Genomic DNA, 19,529 nt, shown 5'->3' with positions numbered 1-19,529 from the left:
TTATCTTTTATGCGGAAATCTAAGATTAAAATTAAATAAAAACGGTATTTATAAAAATACTAATTAAAACACTTAGTAACTATTGTAACAAACATAACGTAAAATTAAGCTTTTAAACAAAATAAATGTGCATTAGTTTAAACTTGGAACTCTTTAGCATTTATAGAGCTTATCAGTTCATGACGTCAAAAGGTTACAAATAACAAGACTAAGTTACGTAACATCGTGGTATGTGGCAAATTCCATCAAAGATGTCAAGTATGCCCTTATATTTTAAAAAATACTTCTTAATTTTTTTTGAATATTTTTCTTGGATTTTTAATCTTAATATTAATTTTTTTTTAATTATTAATATTAATAATTTAATAATAATTTAAATTGGATTTTATGGACGATTTACTTTATATATTTTCTTTCTTAATTTTATTTGTACTTTTTTCTTTATACATTTTTTTATTTTTTTACAACGTACATGCTTTAAATCTTGAATTCTTGACCCTATATTAAATCTATAGCTTAAAAATTCTTGATCCTTTTCCAAATCTATAGCAAAAACTGGCATCATAGCAATTTATGAATATTAAAAAGAAAAAGACGGTTATAATAATTATTTATAGTTTAAATAGTTGACAGAATAATTTTTTTAGATCTAAACAAGATTTGCTCTCAATGTATTTTTTTTTTAACTTAGTTGCGCAAAAGGTTTCACAAAATAAAAAAATATGTACAATAGGCTCTGACCAGTATGGCCGTAAGGAGAGCATTCATCACAAGACAGACTCGACTTTAGATTTGGCTGTATGATGAAGATGGAACTTCAATCACTTCGATTTCAGGAATACATTGTTACGAAAAAAAGATTTTCCCTAAAGTACTGAAGGCTAACTTTTTGAAAAAATAGACGTAGGAGATCATTTGTTTTTGTTTTTTTTTGCAAATGAACTATAGCGCTGTTTTGATTTTTGGTTTAAGGTGGTAGTATAGTAATTAGCAACAAAAAAAAAAAAATCACCTTTTTCAAATAAAAAAAAATTCTACAATGTGTAATATAACATCAATAACCAAAAAAAAAAAAAAAAAAAAAAATTATGACAAATCTTCTTCAGCATAATTATCGCTGAAGGCCCATAAATGGGGTAAACTGTGACAGAGATTTTTCAAGAACCCTTATATATTTTTTATTGAAAATTTGGCTGGTGATATATTACATGTGGCATTGCAACATAGACTAGAAGATTTTGATATGGTCAAAAAAATCAAAAAATATTTGCATTTGTGTAAAATTTTGCAATTTTGGGGGTAATTTATGAAAAAAAATGATTAAAAATTACTGAACGAGAGAAGCAATAAAAATTATCCTAGTGTATGTTGTAGATACTAATGTAGTGAGTATGTGTGCCAAATTTCAAGTAAATCTGATAATTGGTTTTTTAAAAAATCCACGTCGCAAACCCCAAATACATGATTTTGAGAAAAACGCAATTAAAAAAAAAAAGAAGAATAAAATAGTTCAAAATTCACCACTTTTATAAGTTACACCTTCCAGTTCTTCATTTTGGTCACAAAAACCTTTTTTTATTGCTCTTAACTTTTTTCTTCTTGATTTTACTTTAGTACTACATTGTTTTTCTGCTTTAATGATTCGTTTATTGTCTTTACGTAAACAGTAATTTTGCGCATTTACACCGAATTCCATTCCAAGCTCATTAAACAATTTATTTAAGAACTGCTGCCCTTCATTAAAATTTAGTACAGCTGAGGCTACTCCTATACTTAGAGCAGTTCTTTCAATAAATATATCTTTTGGGCATCGCTTCCATATCAACTGGTTTAAAGACTCATTGGGATTCTGCGTTTTTCCATGCAAACATTTTTCAAGAAGTTTATCGGAACCAAGGTCTATAAATATTGGTTTGATGGTGTTGCAGACAGCAGCGGGAATACAAATATTTTCTTTATATGAAATTTTGCCAGTCAGTTTGTCAGACTGGAATTTGCACCAAGAATCTTTGGTACGCAAACAAAACTGATGACGCGTTTCGCCATCACAACTTTCAGAACAGTGAAAAAGTACAGATGCAACACTCTTTTTCATTCCATATAAATTTCCAACGTTTTGCCTTATTGCCTTACCATAATAATTTTGCAATGTATTTATAACATGTTCTGTTAAGCGACCTGCTCCTCCTAACTTTTTGCCATCACATAAAGTTTCTTTATTTTGTTTTTTTAAGTTTCTTAATCTAGTACCAACACGTTTTTGAATATGCCCAATGCACTCTGCTTTTTTTATTTCAAAATCTCAATAAGGTTTTGCAGAAACGACATTAACATATGAACTGCTATCTCCATCTCCTAGAAACGTTGTATATCTCAAATTATTTTTTTTTTCAGAACGCAAAAATATTTTTATTGTACCACTTGATTCCATAGAGGAGGCTGAACCGGTATGACTGATTTTGCACTTTTTATAATGTAAGGAGTGAAAATCATTATATTCTTCATGATGTGTGTACTTTTTTAACTCCCATATAGAACACAACTTACAAGTTTTTGTTTCTATTTCGTAATCAACACACTTACCATTTTCTACAGCAACAGCTGTTACTAATCCATTGTTTGAGGTGTATCCACGTTTCTGCCATGATCCATCAAACCCACAAATAATATCTTTAGATGTTTCATTGATTGATAGTAACTCATTTGCTGCATTTGACATGCTTTTGTCAACCAAACTTTGATAGACATCCAACATTATGTGCAATGTGTCATTATAGCAGTTTTTATTCATTGGAGGGTTCATGTTCATAATTGCACAAAATGTTTCTATTGCTGAAAATCCCTTACCCATTTCACGAAATGCAATTACTGTACGAGTGTTTATGTCAAAGCGTTTTCGTCCAACACAATTAATTTTTTTATCCATTTTAGCAGATGAAAAAAAAATCGTTTCCCATTCACAATCACTGCAACAAATTTTTAGTCCAATACTTAGGCCATATTTTTTTGAAGAATCAAACTGCAAATTTACTAACTTGTTACATTCTGGGCATTTAAGGACCATTATTGCTTTTTTAAGTAAACCAAAGTTCATAATAAAGTTAAAGTCTTCATTTATCTGTTGAGGTTCATTTACAACTTCTTTGTTGAACAACTTCTTGTAGGATGAGGAACATGGTATGTTTTCAACTGAAGGTATGGCTACGGTTTCATTATTTTTGCAGACATTTGTATGTCTGTTTCCATAAAACTTTCTTTTCTTATTTTGGTATACTCTTTTAGAAGATTGTTTTCTTTTCGTTCGACCCATTACACTTTTATTAAAATAAGATATTTAAAAAATTGACTGATGTATACTACACTATAGACTATTGGTGAACTTATAAAGAGCATAAAATAACAATAAAGCGTGCTCATTCGCGTATAAATCGAGTCAATAAACAAGAAGTAACTGCTGATTAACAATTTTCATTATAAAAGTTTAGCATGAAACTGTTTTTATTGTTTATATATAACTTTGATTGCAAAAACCCGTAGCAACCTGGTAAATAAAGCGTTGCTACGGATAAAAATTGATATTGAACAATTTAAAAGCAATTTCAGAGGTATATACTGATTTTTTTATTATAAAGCAAGATAAGATTTCGACTCTACAATAGTTATATTAGCTAAAAAATGTATTTTTGAAAAAATGAATTTTTCAATTTTGATTACTATACTACCACCTTAATTAAAAACTGCGAGGAAAAGCTAAATCTTTTTAGTTCTATTTACTAACGTTGCGTAATTTATGGACAACCCCCTATGGAGTTGTTAACAACAAAAATACGAATATGAGTGCCATAAAATGAATACTTTAAAGTAGTGAAATTTAAAATTAACGCGACCAAACTTAGTTCATTTTAATTGTTTATGGATAGTGTTTGAATATCTTGTTTGTTAGTTTTAATACTTTTTTATTTTTAATTTAACATCTTTATTTAAATATCTTTATTTTTGAATTATAGGTCGTCTATAATTTACGCATCGCTAAATTTCACTAACAAACAAAACAAGAGATCAAATGTTTTCGCTCGCAGACCTCTAAGTTAAATGAAAATTCAAAATAGGGGATTAAGTTAAATGAAAATTGCCGCGTAAAAGAGCTTTAGAAATCCCACTTCTGTTTTTTAAATAAATTTAAAGTTGTGTAATTATGGACATTTTAAAAATTAGAAGTTTTAATGCGTTTAAATTTTAGCCAATTTTTTTTTTTTTTTTTTTTTTTTTACCGGTAATAAGTATTTGATTTAAAAAAGACTTTTCTTAAAAATGTGCATCAGTAAATTCATAGTCATAAGAAAGATATTCTTATAACATGGTAAATTTAAAAATCTAATTTTTAGCTTATTATTAGTAAGTTATTATTTTTTTTGTTATCATGATATTAATCAACAGTTTTTTTTTTGTAATTGTTGTAATCGTGAACAGTTATTTTTGTCATTCTAGTAGCCACCAATAACTATTTTTAGTTACCATAGTAATCATTAACATTTATTTTTCGTTACCGTAGTAATTATAAACAACTACTTTTGTTACTATAATAGTAATAAAAACAATGACATATTCTAAATGCGGTACATATAAAGTATTGATTTCTACTATAATAGTTGTAATCAATATTTTACATGTATCGCATTTATATAATATTAGAAACATTTTTAAAAATGAGTTTTAAATAAAGTTCACCAGTTCAAGACTATTCTTATTGTATTATTATATTGTATAATATTTAAGTACGATAACTAGTCATTAAACTTTGGTTTTAGATTATTTTTTTTGTTATTATTGAATTTTTAGACAACGAAAAGATATTTGACCAACCTATTATCCAATTAAAATTTTTCAAACTGCTAATTTAGGACAATTTATTTTAAAACTCATAAGGGAGGCAAAAGATCTACTTTAGTTATCATTGCATTTAGGGATCGTGCATAAATTACGTAACACTAAACTTGTTTAATAAATAGGACATCATTTGCTCTTTGGCGCGGCGATTTCATTGGACTTTAAGGGCTATTTTAATTTTTGGCTTAACTAAAGACTCTGCAAGGAAAAACTTATTTGCTTTGTCCATTAGTTAAATTTGCCGTTTACTTTATAGACGATCCCTTAAGGAAACTTTTATAAATGCATTTTGTTAGTATATTGGTATGAACAGGTGGCGGAAACGGTGATTTTATCCGGATGGGTTTGGTTATAATTAAAAAGATATTATGCTGAAACAAATTTTCAAAGAAAATTTTTTGATATACTATCATTTTTTTTAATTAAAAAAATGCCTGCCTAAACTAAAACCCTGAGTCGATATAAGTAAATTCCGTTGCGCCTACGAATATATCGAATATATAAAAAAATATGTTTGTGATACAAATAAAAAAATCATTGATTAAAAATTTAATTAAGATCTAGGATGTTATGCACGTCTCAACATATTGATAAATTAAACAAAATTAGATTTAAAAATGCTGCACAAATTGTTTCCCAGACCAAGATTTTGCAAACGCATCGAGAAAGTAGGTTGCGTTGATTTTTTTAACAATCCCAGTAGCTAATGGGTGGCTAGACCACTTGTTATCGAAGTACTCAAACATGCAATTAAGAAAGAAAGATTTTGCTTTTATTATCAAAAACCAATGTACTATCATTGCAATAAACGTTTGCAGAGAAAACGACTTTGCTTTACTTACATTCCTTACATATTTTACATATAAATTTGAACCTCCTGATGTTTCAATAATATGTCTTTTTTACATAATAGCTTATTTACTCCAAATTATATTATTGCAAGGTTTGAAAATTGTAATTTTTTTATTTTTAGAATTTTTAATGTTGATTTTAAGTCTTCAGAGGAAACAAACCTTCAAATCAAATCTCTCCTCAATTTATTAATAAAGAAAATAATATACAAAGTACAAAGCCACTTGAATTTTTTATTTTCAAATAAAAATAATTAGTCAATTATGTTATAGAAAAACTTTGAAAAGTTTAAATTGTAAATTTTAAGTCCCCTGTGCCAGTTTTATCTCCTAAAACAATTACACAATACCCAAAAGCACGTCCAAAAAAGAAGAATAACATCATCAAAAAAGAAGAATAACATCAAGAATAAGAAAAAAACAAGATCAAGAATTTTACTTGACACATCAAAAAAACCGCTAAAAACAGAATTATTACCCTACAAATAACGAAGAGATTTTAAAAAGATAGCAATCAGTAACAAAAAACACTTATTTACTTCAAGAGTGTCTAACTATATTGGTATGCAGAAGTAATTTTGGTTTGCAAAATGAAATACGGCCTTTTTTTTGAAAAAATAAACTCTCTAGGAGTTACGAGAAAACAAAAAATAGATTTAAAGAGCTACGAAACGTTTGATAGAAGACTTGAACGGTTGTGTTTTATGGGAGAGAGGTTTGAAAGGTTGTGTTTTATGGGAGAGAGGTTTAAAAGGTTGTGTTTTATGGGAGAGAGGTTTAAGAGGTTGTATTTTATGGGAGAGAGCTCAAAAGCATTGATGGACAAATTCAAAACTAAGCGGTTAAAAATTTTTGAGCATTAAGGAATATACAGTCGTATAACAAATTATAATGGCCACCTACATTTTTTCTAGAAACTCTAGAAAAATTGTGATTTTCCATCAGTTTTTACAATTTTATCTACCAAAGACGTATTCTAATAAAAAATCAGGTTGTGTGTTAATAAAAAATTACCATTTTATAAGAATAAATACACTTTAATAAAAAATATTCATATAATATCTTAGTTACAATCAATATTTTTTAACCCCCCCCCCCCCTTTTTCATCGATTACTGCCTGCACCCTTTTAGGCATGCTTTTTATGCAGTTTTCTGCCATTTCCTGCAATCTTGCATTGTGGTTCCAATGTTTTATAATACTTTCTATTAGAACCACCTTTTTTGTAATATTTTCCTTGGCCAACTCCTTTTTTAATAGCTCCCAAACATTCTCTATAGGATTGAGATCCGGCGAATTTCCCGGCCAGTCCAACAAAGGAATAATTTTATCTTTCAAAAAGATTTTGATAGACTTAGCCGTATAGCATGGTGCTCCATCTTGCATGAATGCTTTGTTTTCCTCTGGAACAAACCATTCCGTCAATTGGGGTGACAATCTTTGTTCCAGGACATTTTTATACTGCACCTGGTTCATTATCCCTTGAACAATGTACAGCCTTCCCATTCCTTTCCCACAAATGACCGACCAAATAATCACCGAGGTTGGATGTTTGACGGTTTGAATAATACAGCTACTTAAATATTTCTCTCCAACCTTCCTTTTCACGTATTGTGCTTTTTTTGATAAGACTTGGAACGTGCTCTCATCACTAAAGCAAACCTAAAAATATTATACGATGGTTCATTGACCACAATGCATGGATTATCTAAAAAATTTAAAGTATTATTTAATAAAATAATCTGTTATACCGTTTTCCAATCGTCTTCAGTCCAATTTCTATATTTTTTTGCCCATTCTAATCGCTTCTCCATCATTTTTGGCGTTAATTTTGGCTTTTTAGCCGGACGTCTTGAGCTGTAGCCAAGATCGTGTAGACGACGCTGAACCGTTCTCTTGGACATCTTAATACCAGAGCTCTCCAACTTCTCAGTGATATCATCATATGATGCTAGCCTATCTTCCAATACTATTTTGGTAAGAATTCTTTCACCTCGTGGAGTAAGAATTCTTTTTTTACCACAGTTCCCAGTCCTTTTTGGAGTCAGGTTTTCTATGTTGACAATTTTTTTTTGGATATTCTGTACTGACACTCTAGAAACATTACATCTTCTGGCGATTCCTCTTTGGGAAAAACCAGTATTTGTTAGAATTGCTTGGATTTCACTTTTTTTTTCTAGAGATAAGTCCTTTTTTTTGCCCATTTCTAAAAAAACAACCAATTTTAGTACGAAAATTTCTATTATTACTTAAAATAATTTTAATCACAAAATACTGAGTGAAAAAATATTTTTATGTTAATTTATGTAATGTAATATTCTTAAAGTAATATTAGTCGATTTGAGTGCTTACTTTAATGATAACTTTGAAAAATATACCAAAACTAACAGAGAGTATTCACCACGTGCACTGTAAGAATAGCGGTCTCAAGATGGCGTCACACAAAATGGCTGTCAAAAATGACAGTGTTTACACCAGCATAAAATTTTAAATAATTTTGTCAAAGTATAACAATGTTATATGCATCCAAATAAATTAAATTATATAATTTTGAAGTATAATGCCAAGAAAACAAAAGATAAGCAAGGTATGTTAAAATTTATTGGGTGGCCATAATAAATTGTCATACGACTGTATATACTATAAGGTTAAAACTGTGCTGAATGACGAGTCACAAGGGAGTTTTGATTATTGAAACAAATAATAAATCAAAGTTGCTGCTCGTTTGAGTAGCAACTATGATTAAAACTGTATTTGTAGAAAAAACAAAGAAATACAACCATACGGCAATAGGAGAGTGGCTCAATCTCAGCAAATAGAGTAGACCCAACTATTTTTGAAATACATCTTATAACGTTGTCTAGAAGATAAAGAAAACCAGTCTAAATATGACAACAGTATTCCATACAGAGACAATTAAGAGGTTTGTAGAAGCTTGCTTCATTTGGTGAATCTGGAAGAGTTTTTGAGATGAAGGTCATCCTCGAAGGCCAACACTCTTTTTCATTTCAAGTAACTTCTGGGGTACCTCAAGGTTCTATTCTTGGTCTTATTTTGTTTCTTATCTACATTATTAATTTTTCCGTCATCATTACATCTAAGGTAGCTCTTTTTGCTGATGACTCAACTTTATACTCCTGTCTTAACAAAACGTCTTCGCTTTTAGATTTCTTAGAACAGGCAGCTGATTTTTAATTTGATCTTACTTCTTTAACAGATTTGGGCTTGCAGTGACTTGTAAATATTAACTCTAACAAAACTCAGTTATTTACTGCAAACTACTATCATAGTACTGTCAACATTTCTATATTAATAAATGGCAACCCTCTCACTGAGTCCTCTTCTTTACGTCTTCTTTGATTATCATTTACTACTGACTCTTCATGAAAACTATATATACAATGGAATGCTAAATTAGCATCCGGTCAGGTTGCTCTTTGTTGAGCCATTCCATTTCTCAGTCTTGATTTCATTATCTACTTTTGTAAGTACTCGAACTGGTTCTTCTAATGATGCTCTTTCTCTTCTAGACAAGGTCCAAAAACGCATTTTAAACGTAGTTGGACCCGTTCTATCTGCTAAGCTTGAGCCACTATCGTTGGCTCAATTTCCTATTGCTGTATTATTATTGTTGGCTCGTTTCCTATTGTTGTAAAGTTGCATCTCTTTCTTTTTTCTACAAATACTATCACGTCGCTGCTCAAAGGAGCTATCATCTCTAGTTCCATCAACTAAAACTCATTTTTGCTTGACTCGTCATCCAGTAAAGTCTCACTCGTTTACTGTATCTGCCCCTGCATGCCCTAAAAACTTTTATTTGTCTAGTTTTATTTTCTGCACTTAAACTCTTTGGAACTCTCTCCCATCTTCATATTTTCCTAACTCATACAACTTACATATTTTTAAGTCTTCTGTCAACCGTTTCCTTTCTCTATTCTCTATTCTTTTTTTCTAATAACTCCCAACTTAATAGTGGTTTCTTGCAGCCATGTTGGGAGTGAATTAGAATTAAAAAAATAAGAAAAGCTTTAGTTATCTAGAGCTTATAATTAAATAATTAAAATAATTAACAATCTAACACAAAAAATGTAATATACATACAGTTTAATATACCGTAAACATTTATACTCGCCTCTAAGTCGTGAAACGTCAAATTTTTAAAACATGAAAAAATTTTCATCATTAAATAACTAAGAAACTTTTTTCATTATTCAAATAATGCTTCTTATTATAATTTTTTTTTTGAATGATAATGATAAAAAATTTTATACTAGTTTAAAATCATATATAGCATAGGTCTAAAAATTTAACAAAATGCCTCAAGGTTTACAAACTAAAACTAAAAATCAATAGAAATTTAAAATAGATAACATTAGACATCATTTAAGAAATTTTTTAATAAAGCGTTAGACATCATTAAAAAAAATTTTTTTGACGATTAAAAACACTGTTTTAATAGTTTAGAAATATCTTTTTTTTAATTAGGCAATATTGACGTTTAAAGTTATTTCAAATTCAATTCATTAACATTTTCTGTGATACTTTAAAAATAAAATACATTTTTCAGAACATTGCTATTTAGTATTGCAATTGAAGACTGAATGGATAAGCGCTAGTAACATTCAAAAATGTACTGTGTACTGTGTGTACACATCAACTGACATTAGGATAGACGTAAGCAAATGTACATACATTGACTGGTATATAAGGTATGTATATATAATTTATAAATATATTTAATACGGAGCGTTAAGTATACTTATAGTAATAAAAATTTGACTTTGAATGAAAATATTATGTATTTGAAAAATTATGTATTTCAACATTGCATCCTCTTTTATATAATATTCATTTTATTATATAATTCTGCTGAAGAGTTATAACGAATATGCTTGTTCCTTACACATTTTTACCAAATTTGAAGTTAATCTTTTTTTATCTTTGATATCTTGCAGTTTCCTTTTTTTAATATTGTATTAAGCTACATTTATACAATTTTCTTTCCTGTTTTGAATTTACGCATCCACGGCAACCGAAATATAATTCTTCATTTGAATTTCTTAAAATACATCGTAATACTAACATTTTAACAGCAAACAATAAGTAATATAAATATAAATATATATATATATATATATATATATATATATATATATATATATATATATATATATATATATATATATATATATATATATATATATATATATATATATATATATATATATATTAGTAGAAAATCACTTAACAAAATTTTTTTCCATTTAACACTGCGTTTCATCAACAAAGATTCATCAGAAATCTTTGTTGATGAAATCAGATTTCTGATGAATCTTTGTTGATGAAACACAGTGTTAAATGGAAAAATTTTTTGTTAAGTGATTTTTCTACTAATATACAATTGCTCTGTTCTTTTAAGAACATTGAGCACTCTATTGTGTAGAATACTTTTTAACGTTGTTTAAATATATATATATATATATATATATATATATATATATATATATATATATATATATATATATATATATATATATATATATATATGTATATATATATCTATATATATCTATATATATATATGATTATATATATACTTATAAATATATGTATATATGCATTTATATACGTATATACATATATGCATATACATGGATATATATATATATATATATATATATATATATATATATATATATATATATATATCATTTGCCAGATGGTAGTTGTAATTTTAGAAGCCAAGCAGTAAATAATTTACTTAACTATTGTTTTATGTTGATTTCAAGGAAAAAGCAGGCTCAAAGGGAAGAAAAAAAAATTACTTTTGCCCTTTTTAAAAGTATTTTTTTTTTGAGGGCTTCTTTGCAAAATGTAAAGATGTTCCACTTGCATTGTCTGTCAGTAAAACTGATGTAAATGAGACGTTTTTTATGCTAGTCCACTTAAAACTTACTTATTAAAATAAAATAAAATACTAAATGGGTGTTTGTTATAAAATAATATTATTTTATTTTAGCAAAAATAAATTAGTGTGAAACTTGACTGTTTTTATTAAATATTTAAGCAAAACAGTACGTTTTTGAATAGGTTTTGCTTTTACAAAAAAACGCATTCAAAGTTACCCCAATTGTGGAGTAACTTTGAATGACTATTTAAATTAATATTATGCAAAATCCTTTTATTTAAATATTATTTTGATTTTGAATTATGTAAGAGTCAATCTTAGCCCCTATATTCATTTTGTTAAATTTCAAATATTGTCAATAGTGAAGGAAGAGTAAGTTAAAATATCTCAAAAACGTTCAAAGTAACCCCAGTTTACGGTAATGTAAAAGAAAAGTCAAATTCATTTGCTAAACGTGCGAATACACTACTTGAAGAGGAAAATTGTGAAATAATTGTCGAAGAAGATATACCAGATAAGAGATTTTGGCGACGAAAGAGAATGCCCGACGAAATAACCGAAGATCATGAATTTCAAAACCCAATCGAAAAATATAAAATAACCACGTTTAACGTAATTATGGATATCACAATAAATACTATAGAAAACCGTTTTAAAAATTATGGAAAATTATATGCAGACATGGCAATATTAGACCCTAAAAATTTTACCGACAATAAATGTTCAGAAAACAGTTTAGAAGAGCTCATTAAATTACTAGTAAAATATCATAAAACAGCTACAGCGTCAAATTTAAGGGAGGAATTAACTGATTTAATGACAAAATGGGACGACTTTAAAATATCTATGCAAGATATATATAACACCGATGAATTAACTGATTCAGATTCAGAAATAATAAGTGAAGTATGCCTCAAAAACAAAAAGAGTTGCAAAAATTGTATTTATTGCTGTTTTAATTTCTTGGCTATATTTTATATAGCAAAGTATACAGCAATGTTTATTTTGCATATAAATTTATTTTAACATTATCTTCGACGCAAGTAGCTTGTGAACGTAGTTTTTCCAAATTAAAAATTATAAAAAATAGACTCAGATCTTCCTTGTCACAAGATAATTTGCAGTTTTTGATGCTTATGGCGATAGAGAAGGATATTTTGGTTAATTTAAATAATTATACAATAATAGATAAAATAAGAGAAAATGCTCATGGCATTAGTAAATATTTAAATGGTTAAGAATCTTTTGTTTATTTATTTTTTATTAAGTATGTATTTATATGTAATATTATATTAAAATGTTATTTTATATTATATTGTTGTTTTTTTTTTGAGGCCGGTCCATTTGGGGTTTCCCGGGCCGCTCAAATTTGCCAGTCCGCTACTGTGGTTATATATATTTTTTTTTTTTTATGGCTAACTCTTTTCAACCACCAAAATTATTTTAAAGGAAAAATCTGCAAAATAAAATTTAAAATGCTAAAATTAAAATTTTATAACACTATTTTATGATGATTCTGCATAAAAATCATTAAAAATAAAAACAGCATTTTCTCAGCTTTTTCCATACCCATAATTTACCATATAGCCACCTTTAGCTATATATGATATATAAAAATTATACATATATTTAAAAAAATTTTTATAGATTAATCGTGATTTTTTAAATTATTTAATTATGATCATGGGACCTCACAAGAAAACAAATCTTTTTATGGTATAGCTAAAACTTATTTAGTTTGTAATTTTCCAATACCGGCTAATTTTATTTTTTGGCTGTAGAAATGGACATGTACTGCATATATTTGCAACTAACAACGATTCATATAAAGTAACTGTAGAACTAATCGGTAAGTATTTTAACATCAAAATTTGTATAAGTCAGATTCAACTAGTTAGAACATCAAAAGTCTTTGTAAACCATTTTTCACGAAATTCGAAACCATTTGTTGACATCTGCAACATGCTCTTTGCATACCAAATAACAACATCTGCTGTGGCACAAACATCGCAATCAATTGCAACCTCAATTGACTTTGCTACATGTTCTTCATTTTCTTCTCAACAAATGAGTGTTTCATCTGTATCAAATAGTGATCACTTATCTCCTTTATCTCGTTCTACTTTAAAAACCTCTTCTCATGAACCACTATCCAGTTTGAGAGCTGACCAGTTGAGTCCCAGAAAAAAGGTTATGAGAAAGAGATTAATCAGTTTGGCAAACGAAATGGCAATTACGAAGAGAAAGCATAAAGAGGATATTAAAGGTTTAAGAGATAAGGCAAAGGCTAGAGCATGCATATTTAAATATTTAAATCAAGTTATTACTCGTAAGGAAAAGATAATTTCTCAACTTAGAAAAAAATTAAAAGAAAAGTTTTTAAATTTACAGTTGAAAAAACTTCAAAATCAATTTTTTTTTTTGAAACGCAAAAAAAGTTTTCTTATCAAAAGGCAATGTTAAGCCAACAACTTGCTGAAAAAAATTCTGCAATACTTGTACTGCAAAGTGACATTCTGATTTTACAGGAAGAATTGGAGAAAATTCAGCAAGTAACACAAAACACCAAAAATGAAAAATGCTACTCAACAGATATTAGAAGACTTATATATGGCTATCGATTTAGTCAAATTCCATATCGTACAACTGTAGAACAAATGATGCATGAGCTTGGTGTGCTTTCAGAGTTACAGACTGCTGAGATTTACAACAAAGGATCTGATACTTGGTTTTGATGCTTTAACCCAGGAATGTGTTCATATATATGCTGCGCACTTGACAACGGAATCAGTATGTATGGTTGTAGCTATTGATCAACTTCCTGGAGGTACAGCTTATGACTACCAGACATTGTTGTACAGCTGAACAAACTTCGCTACGAGGATGCAAAAGATACTCTAACTAATCTAAACCTTTATTTTACTTTAATATATTTAGTTTTCTGAATAAAATTTCGAGTTAAAATGAAATATTATAATTAGTGCATGTTTTTATTTCACATTCTTCTTGCAATTGCCAAAATGAGCTTTTTTATGATATTCTTTTGGATTACCTATATTATATTTTATGATATAGGTAATCCAAAAGATTTTGTAACCTTTTTGGACCAACACGAGTTGCCTAGAGGATTGCTACCACGCTATAGAGGCAACAGACTACATATGCTTTTTCACACATGTGGTATTTTGATCCATCATTATGCCATATTGAAGATATTTCTGTGTTCTGGCTTGGCCTTATACGGAGGTCTGCGAAATAGTTAATTTCAAAACTTTACATCTGAAACAGGTATCTTTTTTCTTTTTTATATCTGTTCAGTTCATTTGATAAAGTGCTACAAAATATCATAGGCTATAGAATCAGTTACAAATATAGTTACAAATACAAATTAAAAGTAGTAATGACACTTGCAAGATTAACGGGCAGTAAAGACTATTATAAACAAAGATTATTCTTTGATACTAATCAACTTTTTCACCTTAGGTATCCGTGAGTTGTGTGTTTTAGCTTTAATTGGAAAGCTCTTTTCTGGTCCTTGAATGACAACATTTTATATTGCACCAGATACAGGACTTGACTACATATCTGGCATTCAGATAGTAAAAGATTTTTGGAACACTCTTATTGAGAGCAGCATGAATCCTTTATCTCTACTTAAACGAAAAACTGATTTCTTTGGTAATGATATTGAAGATGTAGTTTTTGATTCAATAATCAGCTTTTGCCCAGTAACTGATGAAATGAGTAAAGCATTAGCTGACTGCCTTAATGCAGTAATTAGCGTCATTGACAGACAGTATAAGCGGCAATTTGAAATGAGTTCTAATGATAACCTTAAAGACCAGACTTCACAACATTAATTCAGAAGAACTTATGGGTATGTTTAGCGCTGCAAAGCACAAAGCTCCAAACGCCACTCTTTGTTTTCTTTCTTCAAAAAATCGTGCTTGCAAAAATAAAACAACTGCTCTGCTATGCAAAAAGCCAAATGATATTCAAAACAAGTTGATACTATGGGGTATCTCTAATGCCAGAAAAAAGCGGTTTATAAATATGCAATGTCATAATGATCTGAAGTTAGAATTGATAAAACCAATGGCAGATAAAATTTAGAAAAAAGAAAACAAAGAACGTACAAATGTAGAAAAAATATTAAAAAATTGCATTCCTGATCATGTAAAAGAAATGTTTCCCGACCTAGAAAATAATGAGGTCTCAGATATTGAAGAAATTCTTATTGGAGCTTCTATTGGTAGAAGTATTTGCACATGTGGTTCGATAATGCCACTAACACCCAGGATGTATATTAAGGCAGAATTGTTGGCATTAAAAAGAAGAAAAGTGATATATATAGTATGTATATATTGTTTCTTAAATGAAGATGATGATGGTGTTGAGTATGAAGTGAACAAATATCAACTTTCTGCATACGTAATATGTGGTGATATGGTGATAACATAATAGAAATGTGTAATAAGGTATATGTTATTTTAAATAATAGTATATCTTATGAACTTGCATTATTTACAGATAGTAGGTTAATCTTTATTTTTTATAATAAATTTTACAGTGCCTAATGTGTATCATATTCTCTACCCTCCCCTTTTTTTAAGATAATGAAAAGATTTATAATTATTTAATTTGTTTTTATGTGTACATATATGTATATACATATATGTATAGAAATGTAATTTTAGGTAGTCGGTTAATTACCGATATTCAACAACCAGGGTTGCAACGAGCTATGGGAAACCAAAGCTCATTTACTAATTGACTTAAGTGAATTGCCTGGTTCATGATAATTAATGTTAATCATAATGATGGTTTACATTGTTTCTACCCAGAAAGACAGACTTTGGCTTGCATGTATTGAGAGATGTAAGTGTTTAGTTACAATAAATTGGTACACTCTTAGCAAATGGCATATGCCATTACCAGATAGTTACACTAACACAATATAACTTTCTTTTCATTATAACTTATAATCAAATCTATTATATTTCAGGTTAAAAAGTATTGAAGGGTCTACTTCTATCAATTTTTCTGTTTGGTAATGGGAAATGTGTTGTGTATCAGGAGTTAAGTGATTTTGAATTTTTTTTTAAGTTAGGAAATCATTCTCATCTTCTCTACTTTATAATGGGTTTTTCAGTTATTGTGCTAAATATCTAATATAATTTCATTTATCTTTTATTGCAAGGTTTTAATTATGATGGCAGCTTGCTACTGTAGATGTTTATCTTAAAAACCTCAAGATTATATTTATTAATTCAGTAATAACATTTACATGTTAATTTATAATACATTAGTTAATTGTTAGCCTTAATTTTTTTTAAATTTTATATATCTGATATATTTTATCTTATCTATCATTGCAAGGTTACACAGCATGATGAAAACCACACGATTGCTTCGATCGATATTGATCTTTTTCATATCAAGATTAAACCGGTTCATATTTTTTTAGAGATTGATTATGTTTATTAATGCAATAATAACAGTTATATATTTATTTATTATCCGCGACATAAGGCATCCTTATTAAATAGGTATAGCGATATTAATTTAGGGGTTTACTTTATTTTAGATATCATTGGATGTGGTTTCGTTTGCGTACTAAAGAATCGACTCTTTCTAGCTATGGATGTCACAGTTTTGTTTGGTTTAAAAACTAGGCTTTCTTAAAAGCTGCAATTCTGTTAAAAACATTACTAAGCAAAGAAGAAATTAATGATTAGTTAAATTTTTTGTTAAAGATGTATGTAAAAAATTATTCTTATTTTTTGCGGTTTGTTGGAATTTATACAAAGTTAGATAGATATACGGAAGAGAAAATGAAGGAGATCCGTGGTGGACATGCCCCCCCCCGCCTCCATTGTTTAGATGGATCTTTTTGTGAAGGTTTTTAGTTGAACTATATGGTGTTTTATGATTGTTTTTTTGTACTTCGGCCCCCTACTAAAATGTCACGTCTTTTCCGATGTTATATATGTATATAAATCTTTTTGTATATATATATATATCTTTCATTGAAATTCATTAGTAACGATAAAAATGAGGCGAAAACGCTAAGACTTTTAATTATTTAAATTTCACCTATAGGGCAAAGTGACCAATTAATGGCCACAATTTTTTTATAAAATGCCGTGTAGGATGTCTTAAACTAATGGTGAATTTTTTTTTATACTGCTTTATTATGACCAACGCCTACACCTTATACAAACCTTTTTTATTTTTAAAACATTTTTAATTCAGATAAAAATGTATTTAAACTAAGATTTTAAATTTGTACCAATTATTGGCCGGGTAGACCAAATAATAGCAAGCAAATTAAAAAACGTTGCGTATTATGAGCCACTTACATTACCTAAAATCAATATATCTAAGAATGCTTATATATCGAAAAGTATTATTCAGACAGACGATTAAAGCCTAATAATGAACTAGGATCTACTTTAAAGAACTACAAACCAAGATAATTTTTTTATAAGTAAAATATTCTATACTTCGCTTAAAAATATTATTTTGGTTGATATTAAACAAAAAAACTTAAACAGTTTTTATTTGTTATTCAAATAAAAAGATAGTCTATCAAAAAGGAAATACAAAATAAGTTAAGAAAATTTTTAATTACTTATATAGAAAATCAAGCATAAAACAAATTTTAAATAAAAAATAGCTTTAGCACATAGCTGTTATAAGATTTCAACTAGCATTTAATAATGCAATTTTCAATATATGTACAATAAGCTTTACAATAATATGTTAGAAATTTTGATAATATTAAAATAATAAGAAGTTTTCACAATATATTGATAATGAATTTGATAATAATCTGTTGATAATAATCTATTTACATTTGCTCATTATCGATGGAGATAATTGCATTATCTGGTACTTTAATACAGATATTTTGATTATCTGAAGAGATATTGAATTCCAATATCTTAGGAGTTGAACTGAATTTTTTTCATTCTAACTGAGCTAGCTTTTTTAGATAGCTTTTGTATCTCTTTCTTCTGTTTTTGTTGTGCTTTATTTTCTTTTTCTTTTTGTTTTTTCAATTTTTCTCTTCAGCTGCTGCGATTTTCTTTTTTTTCTTCTCTCATCATTTACTTTAGATTGCATTGCTTCTTGAGAAGTTAATACAAAATATTTTTGAGCTTTTTTTCGATTTTCTTTTGACTTGATAGTATATATCTTTGGATAAGGCAAAATATCATTGTCAATATCATTATTTGAATGGTTTGTACACAACATAATTGGTGTCAGACTAGGCTGAACAATGGCTTTAATTGGCATCTGATTACAATCATTAGTGGTTTTATTTAGAAAAAAACTAGATTGCCCAGTTGTTTCATTTAGCACAGGAACTTGCTAAATAATAGTTTCATTTAGAAATGGAATAGTAACTATAGATTCATTTGGCATCGGAACAGAGTCATCTATTTCTAAAATGGTATTTGTACATGAAATCTGTTTCAGTTTAAATTCTTTATATAATTTATACAAGGGATCTGGGATGTCGTAGCCATTTTGAATACAGAAATTAAAAGTTGTAAACTGCTCATGAGTCAAATGGGTATCCCATATCAAAGAATTATTGTCAAGGTTTATCAAATTATTATCTACTTTAGATTCAGACATATTTCCAGGTTTATTAATTAATTCTACTTCAAAATCAACTACCTCTTCTATTGCATATTCTGATCTTGTTATTTTAGTGTCAGTTTTGATTGGATGCAGACTTGATTCAAGCAGATCATTTGAATCAAGTAGCTGTTGTATGGAATAGACAGAATTAGGCAAGTAAGCTATGCTTGGAATAGCAGACGGATTGTATGGAAAAATGCCACATGATCGAAACCCTGAAATATTATTAGC

The 19,529-nt window shown here is 28.3% G+C and overlaps 1 protein-coding gene and 2 long non-coding RNA genes across 3 annotated transcripts; 2 read left to right on the top strand and 1 right to left on the bottom strand.

Annotated features, from left to right (window-relative positions):
* Positions 1–141: 141 nt before the first annotated feature.
* LOC136084767 (uncharacterized) lies at positions 142–13,045 on the top strand. Its single transcript, XR_010640838.1, has 4 exons — positions 142–258; positions 692–903; positions 10,320–10,446; positions 12,008–13,045. It is a non-coding gene; the product is annotated as an uncharacterized LOC136084767 (long non-coding RNA).
* LOC136084766 (uncharacterized) lies at positions 2,274–3,385 on the bottom strand. Its single transcript, XM_065805634.1, has one exon. The coding sequence runs from the start codon at positions 3,308–3,310 to the stop codon at positions 2,303–2,305; it is 1,008 nt and encodes a 335-aa protein (XP_065661706.1). The 5' UTR covers positions 3,311–3,385; the 3' UTR covers positions 2,274–2,302.
* Positions 13,046–16,342: 3,297 nt separating the features above from the next.
* Positions 16,343–17,415, top strand: LOC136084765 (uncharacterized). Its single transcript, XR_010640837.1, has 4 exons — positions 16,343–16,523; positions 16,651–16,918; positions 17,025–17,096; positions 17,233–17,415. It is a non-coding gene; the product is annotated as an uncharacterized LOC136084765 (long non-coding RNA).
* Positions 17,416–19,529: the final 2,114 nt, after the last annotated feature.

The sequence above is a fragment of the Hydra vulgaris genome, chromosome 09 (assembly GCF_038396675.1).
Source record: "Hydra vulgaris chromosome 09, alternate assembly HydraT2T_AEP".
In the NCBI taxonomy this organism is placed as follows: domain Eukaryota; kingdom Metazoa; phylum Cnidaria; class Hydrozoa; order Anthoathecata; family Hydridae; genus Hydra; species Hydra vulgaris.
The sequence above is the reverse complement of the archived record's forward strand: the minus strand, read 5'-3'. Positions and strand labels throughout refer to the sequence as shown.